The 23,509-nt window shown below is 39.4% G+C and overlaps 2 protein-coding genes and 1 non-coding gene across 3 annotated transcripts; 2 read left to right on the top strand and 1 right to left on the bottom strand.

Annotated features, from left to right (window-relative positions):
* Window positions 1–369: 369 nt before the first annotated feature.
* Window positions 370–476, top strand: LOC141640459 (small nucleolar RNA R71). Its single transcript, XR_012542991.1, has one exon. It is a non-coding gene; the product is annotated as a small nucleolar RNA R71 (small nucleolar RNA).
* Window positions 477–4,500: 4,024 nt separating this feature from the next.
* Window positions 4,501–5,295, bottom strand: LOC141640406 (uncharacterized). Its single transcript, XM_074449209.1, has one exon. It carries the CDS (start codon window positions 5,293–5,295, stop codon window positions 4,501–4,503), a length of 795 nt encoding a protein of 264 aa, XP_074305310.1.
* Window positions 5,296–20,983: 15,688 nt separating this feature from the next.
* Window positions 20,984–21,504, top strand: LOC141640405 (large ribosomal subunit protein eL43-like; the record flags this gene model as incomplete). Its single annotated transcript, XM_074449208.1, has 3 exons — window positions 20,984–21,064; window positions 21,153–21,235; window positions 21,383–21,504. Coding segments are annotated over 3 exons (228 nt in total), but the record flags the coding sequence as incomplete, so codon positions are not given.
* Window positions 21,505–23,509: the final 2,005 nt, after the last annotated feature.

The following is a 23,509-nucleotide window of genomic DNA, read 5'->3' as shown; positions in this document are numbered from 1 at the left end:
GTTCCACAATTCTCACATATCCCACTTGGGATTGATGGGGATGCCGTCATGGCATTAACGTGATGCTTTAGTGATTTTGAGGCTTCTTCAAGTTTAGCCATAGCTTATTCAAACTTCAAATTGATTGTGTCAATGTGAGCACTAAGTTGAGCACCCAATTGAGTAACGGAGTCCACTTCATGCCTTCCTCCTCTAGTAGCCTTGCGAGGACTACTATATTGTGAGTTATGGACCGCCATTTCCTCAATGTTGTTCCATGTATGATTGTCATCAACTTTGGTGAACATTCCATTTGATCCCATGTTGAGAATGTTCTTTGAATTTTCATATAAACCGTTCCAAAATTGTTGTACCAAGAACCATTCGCTAAGTCCATGGTGAGGACATGAGCGACAAATTCCCTTAAACCGCTCCTAAGCTTCATACAAAGATTCTTCATCCCTTTGCTTAAAACCCGTAATTTGAGCTCTTAGCATGTTAGTCTTTTCCGGCGGGTAGAACTTTTTGTAGAAAGCTAGAGCCAACTTCTTCCAAGAATCTATTCCGAGAGTGGCCTTGTCAAGGCCCTTCAACCATTGTTTCGCGGTGCCGATTAGAGAAAAAGGAAATAAGACCCATCGAATTTGGTCTTAAGTCACACCGGTTTGAGAAATCGCATCACAATAGTCACAAAAGGTTTCCATATGAGAATGAGGGTCTTCACTAGGCATCCCCCCAAATTGGCTGCTTTCGACTAATTGGATAAAGGCGGATTTGGCAATAAAATTTCCGGTTAGATGTTGTGGTGTGGGAGTACCATTGGGTAGGTTCTCCTCGGTGGGTACGGAATGTGACGAAAATTTAGGCATTGTAGGTTGATTTTGTGGGGTATTTTGTAATGGGTTCTCCTCTCCTTCTCTTGCAAAAGGGTTGGTGAAGTCAATAGTTGGTTGAACAACCTCACTAATATCTCTCAAATTCCTCCTAGCAAATCTCCTATTGTTCGTCAAGGTTCTTTCAATTTCACGGTCAAAAGGTAACAAATCACCTTGTGACCTTCTAGACATGCAAAATATCAAACAACTTGAAAACAATTAGAACAAACCTTGAGGAGTTTTACTTCCCCAAGGCGAAGAAAGACACAACTAATAACAATAAAAGAAAATCTAAATCAAGTAAACACCGTCCCCGGCAACGGCGCCATTTTTTATTGGTCCGTTTCGTGTTCACAATTAAATAGATGTGGTCGTTGGGTCACGTCCGAATCAAAACACAATTTATAGCTTCACAAACAACTCTACAATTAGTAAAGAGGCAAGTAAAGGTCGGATCCCAAGGGACGGGAATTGAAATGAGATTTCTATTGCAACTAGTGGTGTCTTAGGGGTGTCACAAATTGGGTTGATGTAGAAGGTCACTAAACTAAAATAGCAATGGAAATAAACAAGCAAGATGAATTAAAAGGGTTGTAAACAATTGATAAAAAGCACTAGGGTGTCATGGAGTCATAGGGGATTCATGGGAATTGATCATACAAACATGTTCTCAAATTATAAGCAAGCAATTATTGTTGTGATGGATTGAGTTGGGTTATATCTTACAATCCTAGGAAAGTTTGGGTCCCGGAGCCGAATCGATTAGATTGTACAACACCTACAAGTCGACTTAGTCTTCCCTACTCAACAACATGCATGGTCTAATGAGACTCGAGTTGGGTTATGTCTTACAAGTCTCATTGAAAAGATAGGAGATGGTGGTAAATGCAAGGATTCATAGGCTTATCATTTCATCAAACATAACATGTGCATGAGTTGAGATCAAAACAAGCAAGCAAATAAACCATGAAAGCATATTAAATTAAGCATGAATCATTCCCCATGTTGGTTTCCCCTAATCACCCATTAACCCTAGCTAGGTCACTACTCACTCATTATCATGTTGATCATGCTAGCAAGGTTGTCAATCATACCAACAAAAGAAAACATGATGAATAAATGAAAGTAATTAACAATGATTAAAGAGGGATTAAGAGAATTATACGTACTAATGATTCCAATAATAAAGCAAAGATAAAAGAAGTATTTGATGCTTGATTGAGAGGTTGTCAATCTCCCAATAATAACCGAAATAATCTTCAATTACCCAAAATAAAGGATGAACAAAAGAGAGATTAAGGAAATAAAACTTTTATTAGAACTTGATTAATTGTTGATTATAATACTAAAGAGAGATTTGATTCATATTAACTACTCTAATTATTGATAAGAAGAACATGCTCTTCTAATTAGACTAATGGGGTATTTATAGTGGAAATTAGTGGGATGCATTAGGGTTAACTAAGGGCTAAACTAGTAATTACACTTTTTAGATTGAGCAGGGAGGAGCCGGTATTTTTCGAAGGAAGGGCTTCTTTCTTTGTAGCTTGGAGAAGACGAAATTACGCTGTACAGGAATCCATGCGTTTTGGAGTCGGGACGGGAGGATTCTGGCGGTGGAACACGGGCGGTTTTGAAGGAATCCGGACGGATTCTGGTGATGGCAAACCCGAGCGTCTTGGCATGAAACCGCACGGATTGTGCATGTGGAGGATGGCCGGATTGTAGACAATCCGCACGGATTGTTCCTCAGCAACATTTCTTCTTCTTTTCTTCCCTTTTCTTCATAAATTCCTTGGGGATTTCCTTGGGGACTCAAGGATCCTTTCTCAACATTGCTCATCTACTATAATATGTACAAAGGCCTTCTAATCTTGTCTCTCCCTGATGCTTGGTCATTGAATTCGATCAATTTAGTCTCGTTTTGCCATGAAAATGCAAGATTTTCACTCCTTTCCTACTAAGGGATCAAAATCTCAAAGAATATGCAAAACAAAGAACTAAAGACAATAAATGACCCAAATATGCACTAAAAAGCATGGGAACAAGGCTAATTCGGGGGCTAAATATGCGCTAATTATGGTCACATCACATTGTTAAACTCTTTTTACGTTTCTTTACTCTAGGCTTTTGGATCTGAAAACTGATAATTCATTCTTTCATTCGGTAATTTAATTTACTCTTATTCTTCTTTTATTCCTTCTTCTTGTCTTTTCCTTTCTCTTTTAATCTCATTTATTTCATGCTTATTTATTCTTGTCAATTACTTATTATGTTTGAATCAATTATCATATTTGTTATTGTTACCATAGATTTAAATATGCGTAGCTAAATGCCCTTTGCTAGGATTTAGGGGAGCCATGATAATAAGACGGTCTTAATTAGGTGATTAGGTCTGGCATTAATATAAATCCGTGTTGTTAATTGTAGCATCTAATAGCATTTATTTGACCCGGGAAACTTCGACCTGGATCGAAAGATTGGAAGAAGTTAGACCTACTATAAATAATCGACCATCCTAATTAGAACGAAAGCTAAATTAGTACTCTAGGGCGAATAGCGGACCGAAAGGACCTTTTCATTACCCCTTAGACCATATTCATGTCGACCGTTGACCTTACCTTTGATCGTTGTTGAACGTGGTGACCCGAAATCCTAGCCTTTTCTTCTTATTAATTGAAATCCTTTTTCTACATTTATTTCTTCTTAGCTTGCTATTTTAGTTGATAGACAAAACCAATCAACCTCTAAAATTTGTGACTCAGACTTATAATTAGCAAATAGAACACAATTGTCTCCCTGTGGATACGATCCCGACTTCCTCTACTACATTAGTTTAGGCCAGTTGGTTTATCTTTGATAAGTGTGCGATTTACCCTGTCAGTGGTTCTTGTGGAACTCCACCAAAATATTTCTTGTTCATGATTAAAATTACTCATTCCCCAAGGATGCGGGTTCTTCCAACTCGATTTCACCTTGGGTCTCGATAGGTTGACACTCATAGAAGAATTTCACTCATTGCCCATTCACTTTGATGCACTCACCCTTGTTTTTCTTCAATTCAAAGGAGCCATAGGGAAACACGGTCACTACCTTAAAGGGTCCCGACCATCGGGATCTCAACTTCCCGGGGAACAATTGGAACCGGGAGTTGAAGAGTAAGACCTTGTCCCCTACACCTATTTCTTTTCTTGTGATCTTGGAATCGTGCCATTGCTTAGTCCCCTCCTTATAGAGTTTGACGTTCTCATAAGCATCCAACCTCAACTTATCTAGCTCATTGAGTTGGAGGAACCGCTTGTTTCCCGCAACATCTAAGTCATAGTTGAGCTCCTTTATAGGCCATCTTGCCCGGTGTTCCAACTCGAGAGGTAGATGACAAGACTTGCCAAAGACCAAGTGATATGGAGTAGTGCATATCGGGGTCTTGTGGGTGGTCCTTAAAGCCCATAGCACATCATTGAGTTTGGTGCTCCAATCCTTTCTAAACCTATTCACCACGTGCTCTAGAATACCCTTGATTTGACGATTTGACACCTCCACTTGCCCATTGGTTTGGGGGTGGTATGCAAGAGCCACTTTATGTTGTACTCCTTGAAAAGTTTGGAAACTACTCTTGAATCGTTAGTAGGGGCGGCGATTGCTTCTATCCACTTAGACATGTAGTCCATCGCAACCAAAATATATTGGTTGCCAAATGATGACGAAAACGGCCCCATAAAGTCCACACCTCATACGTGAAGAGTTCAACTTCCAAGATATTGTTCAAAGGCATCTCATCTCGCCTCCCAATGTTACCTCTTCTTTGGCAAGAATCACATAAGTGGACCAAAGCATAAGCATCCTTAAATAGAGAGGGCCAATAAAATCCACAATGAAGGACCCTAGCTTGGGTCCTATAGGTGGACAAATGGCCCCCATATGTTGTAGCATGGCAAGCTTGAAGGATTGCTTTCCGTTCTTCATAAGTGACACATCTTCTATAAATTCCATCATTGCATCTCCTATGTAAGAAAGGATCTTCCCACACATACCTCCTCGACTCATATCTCAACTTCTTCCTAGCTTGGTTGTCAATTTCTTCCGAAATAAAGCTAGAGCTAAAGTAGTTAGAAATATCCGCATACCAAGGGTCAGAGTGCGTGATATCTAAAATAGATTCATTAGGTAGCCATTCATCAATGGGTATCCCATCATCAACATCTCCCCGGGCTTCTTTAGTCAACCTTGACAAGTAATACGCATCAAGATTTTTAGATCTCGGTTTATCTTTGATTGTGACATTGAATTCTTGTAGCAACAATACCCACCGGATCAAACTCGGCTTAGCATCCTTCTTGATAATAAGTTGCTTGATAGCGGTGTGATCCGTGTAGACAATGACTTTGGAGCATATAAGGTAAGGCCAAAACTTCTCAAAAGCATACACTACCGCCAACATTTATTTCTCCGGGGTAGTGTAATTGCATTGAGCGTTGTCCAAGGTTTTGCTTACATAGGCTATTACATGGAGTTTCTTGTCTTGTCTTTGACCCAAGACCGCCCCTAATTCAAAGTCACTAGCATCACACATCAACTCGAAGGAGAGGTCCCAATTAGGTGGTTGCACTATTGGAGCTGATATCAAGGCTTGCTTGAGCCTACAAAAGCTTTCAACACAAGATTCATCAAATATGAAGGGAGTGTCCTTGGCAAGAAGTGAGGTGAGGGGTTTAGCGATTTTTGCAAAATCTTTGATAAACATTCGGTAAAACCCCGCATGACCCAAGAAACTCTTCACACCCTTGACATTTGTGGGTGGGGGAAGTTTCTCAATCACCTCTACCTTTGCTTTGTCCACTTGGATCCATTCCTTTGAAATAACATGTCCTATAACCACTCCCTTTTGCACCATGAAGTGGCATTTCTCCCAATTCAATTTTAAATTGTATTGGATGCACGTTGGGAGCACGAGGTAGAGGTTCTTTAAGCAATCATCAAATGAGGTGACATGGACACAAAAATCATCCATGAACACCTCTATAGACTTCTCAATGTACTTTGAAAATATAGAAATCATGGCCATTTGGAATGTCCCGGGAGCATTGCAAAGTCCAAACGGCATTCTCCGATATGCGAAGATGCCGTAAGGACAAGTAAAGGTAGTATTTGCTTTATCATGTGGGTGTATGGGTATTTGAAAGAACCTGGAGTACCCGTCAAAGAAGAAAAAGTATTCATGGTTTGCAAGTCTCTCGAGCATTTGGTCAATGAATGGTAAGGGGAAGTGATCTTTGATTGAGGCGGAATTGAGTTTTCGATAATCAATGCACATTCTCCATCCCATGACCGGTCGGGTGGAGATGAATTCACCTTCCTCATTCTCAACCACGGTCATACTGCCCTTTTTAGGGACAATTTGAACCAGGCTTACCCAATCGCTTCCCGAGATGGAGTATATAATTCCGGCCTCAAGCAACTTATCAACTTCCTTCCTTACCACCTCCTTCAATTTCTCCTTCAACCTCCTCACAGTTTGAGCGGGAGGAGTGAATCCATCCTCAAGTGTGATGCGGTGCATGCATATTCGAGGATCGATTCCCGTGAGATCTTCAAGGCTATACCCAATGGCCTTCTTGTTTTATTTAAGGACATTTAAAATCTTTTCCTTTTGAGATGCCATTAGGTTTGCATTGATGATAACGAGGAAGGAGTTTGCCTCATCAAGGTAGGCATACTCAAGGGGGTGGGGGGGGGGGGTAAAGGTTTAAGATCTAGCTTTGGAGGGTTCTTACCCTCATCTTCATCAAGAATTGGTGGTAAAGCTTCATAATTTTCTTCCAAATGCTCCTCAGAGCATTTATCCTTTGCATCTTCAATTGCTTTTTCTAACATGTCTATGGAATAGACACTCTCAAACATTGGTTGTGACATTGCTACGGTCAAAGAAAATTCAACCACATTTCCTTTCACCTTGAAAGTGAGCTTCCCTTCCTTGACACTTATGTTGACATCCCTGATTGCCAAGAAGGGTCTCCGTAGGATAATAGGAGTTTGTTGGTCTTTCAAAATGTCTAGAACTACAAAGTCCGCCGGAATATAGAAATTGCCCACTTTAACCGGAACATCTTCAATAACACCCATTGGTCTTTTTACTGATCTATCGGCTAGTTGCAAAGTCATAGAAGTAGGAATCATATCATGCAAACCAACCTTCCTTGCAATAGGGAGCGGAAGTATGTTAACACTAGCACCAAGATCACAAAGTGCCTTCTTGATACTCACATTACCTACCATGTATGGAATAGAAAAACTACCTGGATCTTATAGTTTTTCCGGCATGGGATTGAGTAAGACCGCGCTACATTGCCCCCTAAGATCCACTAGACCATCTCCTCCAATACTCCTCTTCTTTGTCAACACATCCTTCAAGAATTTGGTATAGAGTGGCATTTGTGTCACTACCTCGGTGAAAGGTAATGAAACTTCAAGTTTCTTCAACATATCCAAGAATTTAGAGAATTTCCTCTTCTCATTCATCACTCTACTTCTATTAAGAAATGGTATTGGAGGGTTGTTGGTCTTTTCGGAAGTTGAGGCTTGCTTGGTGTTAACCATTTCATTTGATTCTTTTACTTTCCCTTGGTCTCTTTCAACCACTCTTTCTTAGTCTCTTTTAACCACTATTTCCTCCAAAGCAAAGTTCTCATCATCTTCAAGGTATTCACTCACCTTCCCCTTCTTAGTGTTGTCAACTCTACTTGTGGGTGAGAGAGGTGAACTCTCCTCACCATCTTTCATCACATGTCTCTTTCTCTTTGGTTTATAATCCTTGTAAGGATTCTCTAAATCTTTCCCACTCCTCAAGGTTACCACATAAGCTGGTTGGTGTGGTGGTGGTCCATCCCAAGGATGAGAACCTTGAGGACGCAATGAATGTGGAGCTCTTTGTGAGGGAGACGGGCTTTGATTGGCCATATATGAGTCAAATGTCATTTGACGTGCTTGGACATTTGAGAGCTCGGTCTTCAAGCTTTTGAATTGTTGGTCCACTTGAGCGTCTCTTTTCTCGGCCTTTGCATCCATTTCTCTTAACAATTTCTCAAGAAAGGAGTTGGGGTTGGGTGGTTCAATGTATTGTTGTTGGTTTTGTGGAGGTGGGTAAGAGTTTTGTTGTTGTTGATACCCTTGTTGTTGGTTGAAAGGTTGTTGAAATGCTGGATTTTGTTGCTGGTGGTACCCTTGTTATTGGTATCCTTGTTGTTGGTACGGAGGGTTTTCTTATTGGTTGAGGTAATTGTCTCTTTGATGAGGTGGGATGTAATTGGTATTGTCATGTTATCTTTGATTCCGATAGTTGGAGCCTTGGCCTTGATTTTGATTGTATTGTCTAGAATGATCGGGCTTTGGTGGAGGCATGTATTGTGGTTGTTGATACTAGGGGTCCAATGGTTGCCCCGCATAAGAAAGTTTAGGATCTTAGTTAGGGAAGGCACGGTAGAAGGTCCAATGGCGTTGGTAAGAGACCCTCGGTGCACCTTGTCTTTGAAGAGCAAAGCATTCTTGGTGGTCATCTTGTGGAATAGATGAGCAATATTCAATTGTATGCCCCACACCGCCACAATAATTGCAATTCATTTGGGGTGCATAATGTCTAGGAGGGCACCTAGGTTCTTGGACATAGTAGACCTTGGAGTGACTAGATCCACCCTCTTGGACTTGCTTTATTTCCCCTTACTTCTTTTCCATCTTGAACTCCTCAAACTTCTTGGTCAAGTCATCCAACTTAGCCTTGTATTCCACTTCTATCCCAGAAGGCCCCTCACTTTTGTACTCCACATCCCTTGCATAGCTACTCTCCATCTCGGAAATGTTTTGGATCATTTCTGTGATTTGAGCGTTGTTCATGTTGTCAAAATTGCCACCGGATGCCGCCACGATAACCTTTGTTCAAGAGTTTGGAAAAAGGTTTGGGTGATCATCCATTTTGGGATACCAGAGTGTGGGCAAGATGTGAGGAGATCCCTAAAACATTGCCAAGCTTCACTTAGAGTTTCCATGGGTCTTTGGCGAATTCTTGCAGTTTTAGATGGTGGGTAGAACTTGTTGATGAAACCTTTGGATAAAGCCTCCCAAGTGGTAAATGTATCCAGCTCATGAGAATTCAACCACTTCTTAGCATTGTCTTTCAAGGTGATACGGAAAAACATTAGGAGTATTTGCTCTTCGGTTACATAATTGTGCTTGATAGAGCACGCTTTATCCTTGAATGTTGTGAGATGTTGATGGGCATCCTCACTTTTCATCCCGTGGAACACATCTTGTTACATGTAATTTATCACAGGGTGTCGAAGCTCAAAAGTGTTGGGAGCAAGGGCTCTATAGTCAATTGCCGAACAAGCTCGGTTACGATCCGGCCTATTATAGTATCCCATATGTTGATCCGCCATATCGTTGTTTACTAGGTTATTTCGTGGAGATTCAGTGTTGGTGGTATGAATGGAGTATTGTGAATGTGTTGATGACTTTTGTGGAGAATTGATTGGAGAGTTGTGTGGAATGTGGAGAAGTGATAGGGTGGATGAAGAAGGTGGTGTATTTGGGTGCTCAATTGTGGAAGATTGGGTGATTGGTGGGTTAACAAGAGGTGGAGATCCTCGTATTGCCGATAGAGTTTGTCTTCGTCTTGCCCGAAATGTTTTCTCGATCTCACGATCAAGTGGGAGAAAAGGTCCGATATAGCACCTATTCATGCACTCAACAAAAGATCAAATAGTCATAATACAAAGATTGCACTAGGACAAAAGGAGAAAACAAATAAAAAATAAAAGAACTAAGCCTAGATGAAAACAAATAATCCTATCCAATATCGCCGTCCCCGGCAACGATGCCAAAAACTTGTTGTGCTTTTTATTTGTAATAGCTCTGCAAGTGTACGATTGAACAATGTAGCTTGCAAAGGTCGAACCCAAGGGACGGGGTTATGGCTCTTAGATTGTTTGTTTAAACTACTAGTTTAGTTCAAAAATAGGAAGTGGGTTGATTTAAGCTAAGAAACTAGACTAAAACAATAGGAAAAACGACTAAATGCTTAAGATGGTAAAAGACTATGATTAAGAGAACTAGGATATCGGGTTCACTTTTATAGGAAAGGGGGGACAAGAGCATAAAAAGGTAAAGCCAAGAGCATATGCAAGAGGAAGACTCGATTTCTCGATGTGAGACTAACCCCTAAAATAAGATTGATTAAGCCCTCACTTAATTAACCCAACTTGATTTTAACATGCGTTTCCTAATTACTAGTCAAGCTCTCACCCAACAAGTAGAAAGATAGTTTAAATGTCCAAATTCTCACTCAAGCATTCTCACAAACACCTTCTGTGCATGATAAAATCAACAAACATAAACTCAATAGTTTCATTCTTCCTCTATCTTAATCCTCCTCTACAATTCGACAAGATATCCTCCTCCATCCTAGCAAGGCACTACTCACAAATACTTGTAACAATAAACACAAAAGATGGAGACTATGGCATGAAACAAGTAGAGGAAATCATGTTTGTAAGATAAACTAATCAAGTAACTTAAAGTGTAAACAATTGAAAGATGAACAATAATAAGAGAAGAATTATACCAAATTGAAGACAAAGTTGCAATCTTGGATTAAATAGAAGAATAATCTTCACCAATCTTCAATTTACAACCCAATACTAAATGTAAACAATTGAGAACAACTAATTCTAAGCTAATTTATCAAGTAATTAAGGTTTGATTAAGGAAAAATTAAGGCTCGCTTAAGAGAGTTTGCATAAATTAGGGAAATAATTTCAAATCTAGGGTTTTGTGTTCAAATGATTAAGGGAGGGTGTATTTATAGTTTACACGGAAATTAGGTTGGAAATTACAAGCAAAGTCAAAATGCGGAAGGGGAGTCCCAACCGGTGGTCTGCCCGGCTGGGAGTTCTCTGTAAGAATTTTGGAGAAATCAAGTCATCAAGTGTGCTTGGCCGGTGGACCAGTGGACCAGCTGCCGGTGGTCCACCGGCTGGGAGTTCGCTGCGACTCTTCACTCTTTTCTTCACTTTCGTCCCTCTTCTTGCACTCCCAGCTGGTCAGCCGACTGGGAGTTCATTGTAACTTTCCACCTTTTTTCTTGGCCAAGTATATAGGGGGAGTTCCAGCCGGCTGACCGTGGCTGCCGGCCTACCGGCTGGGAACCTCTTCTCAGCCTTCCCTCCTCTTCTCTTCATGCTTAGCTTCTCGAAGCGTCTCCCTTGCTCCGATTCCTCTATTTTCGCCCCAAATGCTGCAAGACGGACGTGATATCATAGACTAGGGAATCGGGGTACAAAATGCAAGGTAAGATACACAAAACCGACTCAAACGGAGTCAAAATGCATGAGAATAAAGATGAGAAATGGTGTAAATAAATCATATATCAGGGTTGTACAAGTTAGTTTCATGGGTAGTCTTCAATGAATCACTGCTAAATATTTATTAAAAAGGTGCATTTTCAGCGTTGGTAAAGTCTTGCTCTTTACCTTGATCACATGCTTGTCTCATACTAGATCTTAATCTAGTTGAGTACATCCCCCACTTCTCAATGAGACTTGTTAGAAAAACTAATTATATTAATCCTCCCACTATGGTCACCAAAAACTTGGTCGTGTAGAACAAAAATAGTACTTTACGGTACCCGGGTGGTCATAATAACTACTCTCCTACACTTTGTGATATGCCCTAAATATGAAGGGGCTCGAGTCACGGGTGTTGACTCTTGGTCAAATGGCAAGTATAAATGATATGATACTTACAATTTAAATACGGGAATCTTCAAAGATACTTATATATTATGAAAAACCAATTACACAAACATCAATAAAGTCTTCAAAAGAATACTTGTGGATGATACTAAATTACAAACTAATGGATAGATGGGATATAATACTACGGTTTTATGTGTCTATGGGTACTCTATCGAGTGGGGCTTACTCTGTCGAGTAAGTAGCTTTTTACGCAAAATAGTAGTCTTCCTGTAGGGTATTTGATCGAGTAAGTTGAGGACTCGATCGAGTAAGGGTCACTCGATCGATTAAGTCACTTACTCGATCGAGTAAGTGTGTTTTACGGGTTTGTTTTGACGGGTTTTGTTAGTAATGCGACATTAATATAAAAAGCTTCCGTTACTTTTCCTTAAAACACTTTTATCATCCTAAAACCTTTCTATAGAAGTTTGAAAGTTACGTTGTTCGCTTTCGCCGCATTATTAGCAAATCTCAAGGCTTGGTTGGTCGGATCATCTTATTCTTTACACCGTTGTGATCGTCGTGTCGGGGGTAAGTTCCTTGTATAATTTATGTAATGTTTCGTTGAGTTTCATTAAAACCCTAATTGGGTAATGTTGGGGGTTTTTGGTGATTTCTATGGTTGTGGTGGTAATTGTATGTATACATGTTATAGGAGGAGGATTCGTTGAGGAAAGATTTTGATTAGCTGCTAGATCGTCTGTGGTGATTGTTATTTCAGGTAGGGTTTCCCTAGTCAGTATTGGTTACATTGTATTAGAATTGCTTTTGGAAATTGTTGATTGTGTAAGGTGATTGTTGTATAATTGTCTGTGATCTTCGGGGTGCGTCCCTGGCTGAGTGGAGTCACTTGCGGGAGTGGCTTCACGCCCTTGATTCGCCTTCTGTGGAACCCACCACATAAGGGATGTGCACATTAATGAACATGGGTTTATCGCTCGGATGATATGAGTGGGGCTTAGGTGAGAACGGCTGCGGTCCCCCACTGGCGGCAAGGAGTACTTGTTGCGATGGGTACTCTGTCAGGGCTACACACTTCAGTGTGTAGTCAGGTGTGTGGAGATGAGATGGATCTGTGGTGATTGAGTTGTGCTGATTGAGTTGTTTGTAATACTATTTCATTGCAGCTGTTGTTTTATGTAATCAGTACTGACCCCGTTTAATTGTTTTAAAAACTATGGTGATCCACTCGGGGATGGTGAGCAGTTGTTGAGCAGGTATGATGGCTTACACGAGGGATAGCTGGGATGGAGTCATCACATGTCGTAGAGTTTTCCGCTGTGTCATGAACTAGTTGTTTTAGTCGTTTGGATTTTGAGAACATTTGTAATTCTTTTTAGCAGTTTTGGATTTCGGTTTGTATCACTTAAACTTTATTATTACTTAAGTACGTTTCTTTATTGTCCATTTGATTATCATTGCCTTGGGTAATCGAGATGGTAGCGTTCTCATACCTTAAGTGGTCCTGGTAAGGCACTTGGAGTATGGGGGTGTTACATGGCTAATTACCTCCATTGAAGAAAGGTTTCACCGTGCTAATCTACTCTAAAATAAACTAAGATCTATGATATAAGGACAGACTGAGTTGTAGTTGTTTGAATTGTGTCCTTTGTTTGATGAAGGATGCTTCCTTACCTCGACTGGTTGTTTATCTTGCAACTACTTCTTTAGTGGGGAGCGGTTAAATAACCGTTGTTAATCCATTGTCTTCCTTCATGCGCTCTCAATTTCTTCAAGATTAAAACTTGACACTTGGGTCATTCTTGCTTCTCATCCCCAAAATATTTGACTATGCTCGTTATCTATTTTTAAATAAAAGCCCAACTACACATCAATACTATATAAATTCCAGAAACAAAGAGACTTCAATGTAACTAAATAAATCTACACAACTTAATTATAATATATAGTTTTTAAACGATAGCACTATGTGAAGGATCCGACCAAGGGACTTTAGTGTAAATATTATATATTTTTCGTTGAAGTATAAATTTAGAGAATATCAAAATATGGTGATTTAAATTAAATAAATATGTCCCACTTATGTTATTAATTAGTATTGACACGGCTGTCGCAACCCTATCAAAAGTAAACCAACCGGCTCTAACTAATATAGCAGAGGTAAGTCGGGTATCGTACTCCACAGGGAGGCGGTCACTATCTACTTGTTATACAGTCTGTCTACGGTCACAAAATGGGGGTGTTTGAGTTGTTTGGACTAAACTAATGAACAGAAAAAAAAAAGCAATAAAAGTAATAACAAATAAAATAGGCAAGGATGAGAGAGAGATTGAATAAAGAGAAAAATGTCAGGACGTCGGTTCACCATGATATTACACAAATCAGCTAAAGGTAAGGTCAGTCGGTCTGATGTGAGAAGGGTAGTGGAAAGGTCCTTCCGGTCCGCTATCCGCCCTAGGTTCTTCATAAATAGCTTCCGCTCTGATTAGGGTAGTTTATTGTTCATAGCAGGTCTGTTCATTCCAATCTTTCGATCTAGGTCGGAATTTAACCAGTTTAATTACTTTAGTCGCGTGCACTCAACCTTATAATTACTATTAAATTGCTATAAAATAATTCTCACAACAAAAACCTCCTAAACTAATTATCGCATCATTGTTTTACTATCATGGCTCCCCTAATCCTAGCCATTAAGATTTTAGCCACGCATGACGATAAATAAAACAATAAGGATTGATAAAACTATGCTAAACATGGTATTAAGATGTATAAGAAGAAATAGCAAAAACCAAATAACAATACTAATAAAAACAGCAATTAAAGAACAATAAATTAAGTGTGCAAAAGGAATAGAATTGAATAAAAGAGAGTAAAGAAATTACAAAAGTTGAGATCCGGAAAATAGAAAGCCAAGTAACGTCGAACAAGAGCAATGAAATAAATGACAGAAAACTGAATGATTAAAGGTCAAAAGATTAGATAACCTAAACCTAATTACGTCTTTCCTTTATAGAGGAAAGATATTTATTTTCTAAACACGTAACTTAAGATAATAAAATAAATAAGTTTACGCAAGAAAATATCGCGTCTAATAGCAAACTGGTCGATCGAGTACTTTGAAACTCCTCGATCGAACAACTCTCAACCAAAACCTCTCGATCGAGTACAAAGACTACTCGATCGAGGACCTCCAAATAGCCACCTCTCGATCGAACACAGCAGGGGTCCGATCGAGGACTTCTCACTTCCACAAAGCTCTCGATCGAGCACATTAGCCAGCCAAACATCTTGATCGATTCAACTGCCACTGAATCATGCCAAAGGACATATGATTTATCTTCCAAGGTGACTTCTCGCATCCCGAGACAGTGATATTTCCGCTCCAAACCTTCCATCTCCTAAATGCAAGCTAACGGGACAGTAAAAGGCTCAATTCTGCTTCTTTCGGGTCCATTTCTGCAATTAAAGCCAAACGAACTAAAGTAGACTATTCGGGGCATTTGGTAGCCTAAAACTACGAGAATTGCATAGAAATGCGTGCAAATAAGGCTAAAAAAGACTATATAAAATGCACGCATCAAATCTCCCCAAACCAAACCTTTGCTTGTCCCCAAGCAAACTATATGCAACAAGCTAATGGAACGGAATAAAACTCAGAGCTTTCTACAGATCGTCTACTTTAACCAATTTAATGCAAGCAAACTAACACTCATAGCAAAAACTGTCAAATGCAAACGAGTTATAGGATGTTTATAATAAAGCTGAACCGTCGACCTTGGAAAACCTTCGATAATGGACTCTCACGGATCACTCTTCTCTCATGAAGCAAAGGGTAAGCAGATATATGTAAGAGAGAAAGAACAAGACGTCGCTCACCTAAACTACGACCGACATAAACATGCATGCAATATAGTATGATAGACAATTCTAGCTACCGTACACATACATTTCAACCAAACAAGGTCCCGTCATAGCCGAGGGCTTACAAAAAAATGGAAAAGTGAGGTAATGGGTAAGAAGGGGCAAAATATTTTGGGAATGTGAGGTTAATAGCCAAGCTAGCATCCTAAAAAAACCAAATAAAAATATATCCGCTTCTAATCCATCTCCAAAAATACGCACAAATGCCTTTAATTCGGCATAAAAAAAACTCACTAAACCGTAACAACCACTCCTCATAAGATATAGAATAATAATATAGGAGCAAAAACCGACATCGATCAAACTCTTTTCCTTTTTTTTCATTTTCTTTCTTTTTCTCGATTTTTTTTTATATTTTTCCCCTTTTTTTCTTTTTCAACTTCTTTTTTTTTTTCATAATTCTCCTTCTCCATAATACCAATTCCCGATTATCAGTACAAACCAAATTCGGCTCAATAAACAATATACCGCAAAAACAATCTAAACTAGCTTGACAAGGCAGACTAAATTTGGATGTAGTTAGGGGTCAAAAGGCAAATTTGGCTAAATGTGGAGTTAATAGGTAAAAATGGAAGAAAAGGGAATATAAGCACCTCCCTCCATGTGACACCAACCACTAACCCGAATGTATGCAGGCAATAAGCAATTGAATTTCATACTTGTGCAAATTAATGATACATGTTATGCAAGGAGTGACTACTCACAATCCTACATGAACTGGTCATGAATGACACCAGTTTTAAGGCTCTAAAAACTTAGAAATTATGAGTAGGTTGCCAAAATTTTAGGGCAAGTCTATTCGTTCAGCTAAATTTCAACATAAACTCGTAGATTATGCAATAAGACAATGCTAAAAAGATAATTAGTTTATGCAAGGCTTAAGCAAAAAGACTAAAAGTAGTGCAATTTCATCATGTAAATACACCGTTCTGAGTCAACCTAAATGCAAAAATAAACGTGAATTTTTTTTTATTTTTTCGAATTTTATAATTTTTTTGAATTTTTTGAATTTTTTTAAAATAAAAGACAATGCAAACAAAAATACAGTAAACGTGAATACAAAACAAATGCAAATGCAGACTCAAAGAATGCATTACCCTCACCAAACCAAAACGAACAATGCCCTCATTGTCCTCCATCATACACCAGCAGAATAATAGGGGAAAGGGAAAATACAACACAAATGCAAAAGAAACAAAATAAAGTGAAAGGAGATGAAAAGAAATAAAGCAAAAAGACTTACAATGTCAAACTTCCCCAAACCAGTTAGCAAAATGGGGAAGTGAGTAGCCAGCTGCTACTCGTCACCACCCTTCTCGTCAACCACCTGAAAGGTGGGATCCTCCTCCTCCTCTCCTCTCCTCCTTTGACGACCTCTCGCGTCTAAGTCAGGGCGGATCCTCTCCTCTCTATTGGTCGTGTCCCTACGCTCTCAGGCTGAGGGTATCCCTCCGTCGGGTACCGGTAAAAGGAAGGGTATGGCCAGCCAGCTGGAACCGGACGACTCGAAGAATGTGGTACTCGTAAAGAGGGAATAAGGCAAGAGCCTGATCCCGCTCCATCCAAGCCACTCTCCTGCACATATCCAACAGCAAAGCATCACGACGCCCTTGGTCCATGACCTCGGGCACCTCAAAAATAGGAGGTGCAATAAAATTAGCCGGTAAAGCTGGCTGAGAGACAGAGGGTGAAGGTGTAGGCGTGGGCGTGGGCGTGGACGCGGACGCGGGTGTGAGCCCAGCCTGTGTCGGTCTAGACCTCTCTCCGACTTCCCTAACAGCAGGGGAAGTCCTCTTCCGCTTCCTAGAAATGGTAGGGGGATAGTCAAGGAGGTAAGAAGGTGGAGGTGGTGGCAGTCTACCCGTCACACTAGTCAACGGTGAAAGACAAGGTAGAGAGGGTAAAGGTAAAGTCACGGATGGGGAAGTGCCTATCTTCCATGTCCTACGGTCAGCTGCTAACCAGTTCATAGAAAACATGACTGAAATGTCGATGACATTATCCTTATCTAAATAACGAAGACCACAAGGAAAGTCGGGGAAAAGACGGCGGACAATGCGACTCACTAACCCACCACAAGCTATCGTGTCCGATACTTTTAACCCGACAGTGTTAAAATGTTGAGCTGTCAAGTAGGCAATGTTAAAAACAAACGGGGCACCGCTATCATTGTTCAGGTACCCGGCTAAAATGGACAGCTCAGTATTATTAACATTGTTAGGCTCATGATGACCAAAAATGGTCTCTCATAGCAGACATAGAAAGTAACGGGTTGGGGGTAAGTGGAAGTGAGCACCACGTCGCTGACCGAAGGGAGTGTGTGCAAGTGTAGTCCATATTTGAAGCATGAGCTTCCTAAGAGGCTCGATCAAACCGTCACTAACTAAGCCTAATCATTCCCCAAACTCAGCTAAGGTCCAAGTAAAGGTAGTGTTAAACAGACGGAAGGTGATGCACTTGCTCCCATGGTCAGTCGCATAGGCCGCGGGGTGAAACGCAAAAGAGCTAAAAAATTCTAAGGTCAGTTATCGATAGGTAAGCTCTGTCAAGGTGGCCAATTCCGACATTCCCGTCCCGTTGAGCAGCTCAACAACGGGCTCTAAAATTCCTAATTTCTCTAAGGAAGGTCGACATGGAAAACGAGTCGAAGTCATGTCACATTTCATCAAATCTAAAAAGCGAGTGCGGTGGGACGGGGACAAAAATCATACCTGCGGAAACTCAGGTAGAGCTTCCGTGGAAATGTCAGCAGCGTGCCTAGCGGCGGCCTGTAAAGCAGCAGCACAAAACCCTGTACCTGTCCCCGAACGCGAACCAGTAGCTGTGGTGACAGGAGTAACAACAGCGGAAGTAACAACATAGGGGCAGCAGCCGTGGTGACGGGTGTCGACACAGCAGTAGTGGGAGCAGCAGCAGTAGCCGTGGTGGCGGAAACAGGGACAGTGGCGGCAACAAGGGCCACTGTCGAAGTAGAAACCGTCGACATTGGTTTTTCGGCACCGGTTTCTTCACTGTTATCCATAACTACAATAAAAACGCAAGTTCCATTCAAATTCAATAGACAAAATTGAATTTTCCCCAAACCAATTTCCAAAACCCTAATTTGTATAAAACAAAGGGGAAATTGCAATTAAACAATAAGAAAGGGGAAAGGAACTTACTCATATGATTACCCAACAAGAAATTCAATTAAAATCAATGAAAACTTCAAATTAATCGAATAAAACCGATTTTTTGCCAACCCTAATTTCGAAAATTGCCCCAGATAAGTCAAAAATCGATTATGCAAAGAGGGGTAATTGATTTAATTGATGCTTGGAAATGTATTTGGGTAATTTGATTGATAAATTAGGGGAAGAAATTGAAGGTTTTGGTTAGGGAATGGGGGTGTCGAAACAAATTGGAGGAAATAAAATGACAAGTAAATGAACTAAAGTGAAGAAGAAGAGACTCCCTCGTGTATTAACCGCTTCAGCTGCTCGATCGAGAACTTTGCAACGGTTCGATCGAGAACCCCCTAAATTGGCTTGCTCGATCGAGAGGTTGGAATCAAAATTTGACACGGTTGTCGCAACCCTATCAAAAATAAGACCAATCAGCTCTAACTTATGTAGCAGAGGTAAGTCGGGTATCGTATCCACAGGAAGGCGGTCACTATCTACTTGTTATTCAGTCTGTCACTACAACGAAAACGCAGGAAAATGACGGACAAAATCCGTCAGTAAAGGGCTAAATCCGTCAGTAAAAGGCTTTTCCTGACGGAATTTTCGTAGTGATGTGGCGTCAGCGTTTTTGGTCACTAAAATACGTCTCCTGACGGAATTTCCGTCAGTAAACAGAAATACTGACGGATAACTAACGGAATAACCATCGTGTAATACCCACATACAACTGACGGAGTTTCCGTCAGTATTTGTATTTCCTAACGGAATTTCCGTCACAGGCTTGACACGTGGCATATTTGGCGGTTTTTTTGAAATTTTGAAAAAGTAGGCCCTGACGGAAATTCCGTCAGTATTTTGGGCATTACTGACGGAATTTCCGTCAGTACTCAGGACACGTGGCAGAAAACTGAAAAATCTGGAAAACCTGGAAAAACAGCCATGACGGAAATTCCGTCGGTATTTTGGCCAATCCTGACGGAATTTCCGTCAGTTTTATTAAAAAACAGGGGCTGGAAACAGCAGCCTGCTGCCCAGCCACGATGCGTTTTTGCATCGTTTCAAATACAGCCACGATGCCTATTTGCATCATTTTAAATACAACCAAAACCTGCAAAACACATATAGAATCGTCGACCGCCAAGCGGGAATCCATTTTCACGTCGACCGCTATTGCGGGAATCAAGAGAGGCAACAAAAGAGAATTGAACGCAAATTTTTTTACATAAAAAGTCGGTTAAATTCGTACATTGTCTTACTAATTAAACACAAATCACCAATGTTTTTTCATACACCCTACTACACGACAATACTAACCTAACTAAAGGTTCTAACCTACAGGGGAATAAAACTACCTCCTCCAAACCCGTGTCCATGATCCGCAAAGTCGTCCCACCTTTTTGGATTAAATTGTGAACACGTGTATGGGGGTTGAGATGCTTCCATATCAGCCTAAGCCTTTTGCATTGCCGCCATTTTTTCGGCCTGTTGACGAACGGTTTCTTCAAGAGCAATTCGAGCGGCTCGCTCATCATTCATTTGGGTGGAAAGCTGTGAAATCATGCTAGGAGCATAAGAGAAAGACCGTCGACCAGCATTGTTAGTAGGAGGACTATACCATATTTCGGCCTCTTTATCTCCGGTCTCAAATAACCGGTTCTTCTCGTCAAAGCCCTTGACAGCCTTGTAGTACACCTGGATCGCGTCGGGAGACTGTCCAGGTGGCAATGGTTGACTCATCTCCTCATTGTAATCATGCTGAAAAAAGAAACAAAATCGTCAGAAATGATATATATATATATATATATATATATATATATATATATATATATATATATATATATATATATATATATATATATATATATATATATAGAGAGAGAGAGAGAGAGAATTAGGATCACATGAGTCCGCCCTATCTTTTGGAGTCCCGTGAGTCCACTTATGTATCACACGCTCTACACAAAAATATAACGTTTTTTATTTTACAAAAAAAAAAAAAAAAATTTTTTTTTGTAAAAAAAAGTTGTGATATTGTTTAGTATAACCTGTGATATTGTATCTGAGTCTGTGAGTCCAGTAAAAGAGTATCACGAGTTATACAAAACAATATCACACCTTACAATAAACAATATCACTGGTTGTACTAAATAATATCACGGGTTATACTATACAATATCACACCACTAAACCTAAAATATGCCAAACTACTTGTCTAAAGCTTGCATGTTATATCATTTTACAGCGAGCATTACAATGGAAGTTATTATTCATACATCTATATTTCATTCTACGATGAATTTATGGTGCCAGTTTCCGTAAGCAGATTAAGAAGATGGAGGTATCTCAGCACAGCAAATACTTCTGTGAGTTTTGCGGCAAGGTAATGTTTCGAACTGCTTGTATACTTCCTTTTGGCCATATATGATCCGTGGATTTAGGTTATCATTGCGGAAATGTTAATATTGCAGTACGCTGTGAAGAGAAAGGCAGTCGATATCTGGGGTTGCAAGGACTGTGGAAAGGTCAAGGCTGGTGGTGCTTACACTTTGAAGTAATTCTTTACATTTTTTTATGTGAAATTTTCTGAGCGGAATGACATAAAGTCAGATATGGATACATTAATTACAAGTATGAAGGCACTACTACTCTTGTTATGGTTCACATGGGACTTACCTAACATTTCTCTTCAATGTTGCAGCACCGCCAGTTCAGTGACAGTCAGGAGTACAATCAGGCGTTTGAGGGAGCAGACCGAGAGTTAAATTGTTTCAACAAAGCTCAGTTCCAGCAGAGTAGTGCTCTATAACCTTGTATTGTGGTTAGGATTATTTGATGTATGAGATAAATTTCAAGACAGCCTCGTTTTTTGTTGTGTGTCGAAACAGAATTTTTCTTCAAGTGATATTCTTGTGTACAACGTGTGATACATAAGTGGACTCATGAGACTCAAAAATATAGGTGAACTCACCGGATCTTGCCTATATATATATATATATATATATATATATATATATATATAGAGGCCGGATCTGGTGAGGCGCTAATTATGGCGAGGCGGCCGGCCTCACCATATTCCTTCATGGACTGATTTTCAATGTTTATTGGGCTGGAAACTTAGGGTCATTCCTAACTTTTCTTTTGGCCCAAATATTTTCTCACACACAAAAGCCCAAATACTTTACTCTATGTCTCTAAAATAAAACAAACAAAATTCTTAAGCTACAGCTTGTGAAACTACTTGATTTATCTAAACTTGGACCTGATTTTGTGAACCCTATGCATGTTTTTGTGAATCTTGGACCTTATTTTGTGAATCTAAGACTTGAATAGGTGATTTAGACATACATTGGCAATGGTAATTATTATATAATAATCGTATATTTATATTTGTTCATCTATGTGGGTCTCGAACCTACATCTTGCGCAATAGCACAATGCTCTACCTTTTGAGCTAATAGATGATATTGTACCAAAATTAAATTATGCATCAACAAGTAACAATGACATGAAAACATCAGTAACTTCATGTACATGTGAAACATGACACATTGGTTTATACAAGTATTTCTTACTATGAAATTAACCAATTTAAGTCCTACCTTCACAAAATCAGGTCCAGGTTTCACAAAAACAAGTTTCACAAAATTAGGTCTAAGGTTCACATAATCATGTCTAGGTTTCACAAAATCAGATCTAGGTTTCACAAAATAAAATCCAAGTTTCACAAAATCAAGTCGAGATTTCACATAATAAGGTACAAAGTTCACAAATCAGGTCCAGATTTCACATAAACAAGTTTCACAAAATTAGGTCTAGAGTTCACATAATCATGTCTAGGTTTCACAAAATCAGATCTAGGTTTCACAAAATGAAATCCAGGTTTCACGAAATCATTCTTCACAAATCAAGTAGAGATTTCACATTATCAGGTACTAAGTTCACAAAACTAGCTTCAAGGTTCACAATATTAGCTCCAATATTCACAAACACTGAAAATACAAGGTCTATGATTCACAAAATAAGAAAAAGAGCAAAATAGGTGATTTCGACTATTTTATGACCAAATTTCACAATATTACCTTCTAGTTTCACAAAACAAGCTCTAAGATTCACAAAATAAGTTATATGATTCACAAAATAAGAAAAAGAGAAAAATAGGCGATTTTGACCATTTATGACCAAGTTTCACAATATAAGGCCTAAGATTCACGAAACAAGGTCTATGATTCACAAAAATAATAAAAAGAGCAAAATAGGTGATTTTCGACTATTTTCTGACCAAATTTCACAATATTACCTTCTATTTTGACAAAACAAGCTCTAAGATTCACAAAATAAGGTATATGATTCACAAAATAAGAAAAAGAGGAAAATAGGCGATTTTAACCATTTATGACCAAATTTCACGATATAAGGCCTAGGATTCACGAAACAAGGTCTATGATTCACAAAATAATAAAAAGAGCAAAATAGGTGATTTCGACCATTTTGTGACCAAATTTCACAATATTACCTTCTATTTTCACAAAACAACCTCTAAGATTGAAAAAATAATAAAAGGAGCAAAATAGGTGATTTTGACAATTTATGGCCTACTTCACAATATAAGGCCTAGGATTCACGAAACAAGGTCTATGATTCACAAAATAAGAAAAAGAGCAAAATAGGTGATTTCGATCATTTTATGACCAAATTTCAAAATATTACCTTCTAGTTTCACAAAACAAACTCTAAGATTCACAAAATAATGTATATGATTCACAAAATAAGAAAAAGAGGAAAATAAGCGATTTTGACAATTTATGACTAAGTTTCACAATATAAA

This window comes from Silene latifolia, unplaced genomic scaffold, assembly GCF_048544455.1.
Source record: "Silene latifolia isolate original U9 population unplaced genomic scaffold, ASM4854445v1 scaffold_79, whole genome shotgun sequence".
Taxonomy (NCBI): Eukaryota; Viridiplantae; Streptophyta; class Magnoliopsida; order Caryophyllales; family Caryophyllaceae; genus Silene; species Silene latifolia.
Note: the sequence above shows the minus strand (reverse complement) of the source record. Positions and strands in the feature narration are given on the sequence as shown.

Excerpts from the sequence above, each read along its gene's own strand:
- LOC141640406 (XM_074449209.1), bottom strand. The coding sequence starts at position 5,295 with ATGTTGGCGGTAGTGTATGCTTTTGAGAAGTTTTGGCCTTACCTTATA.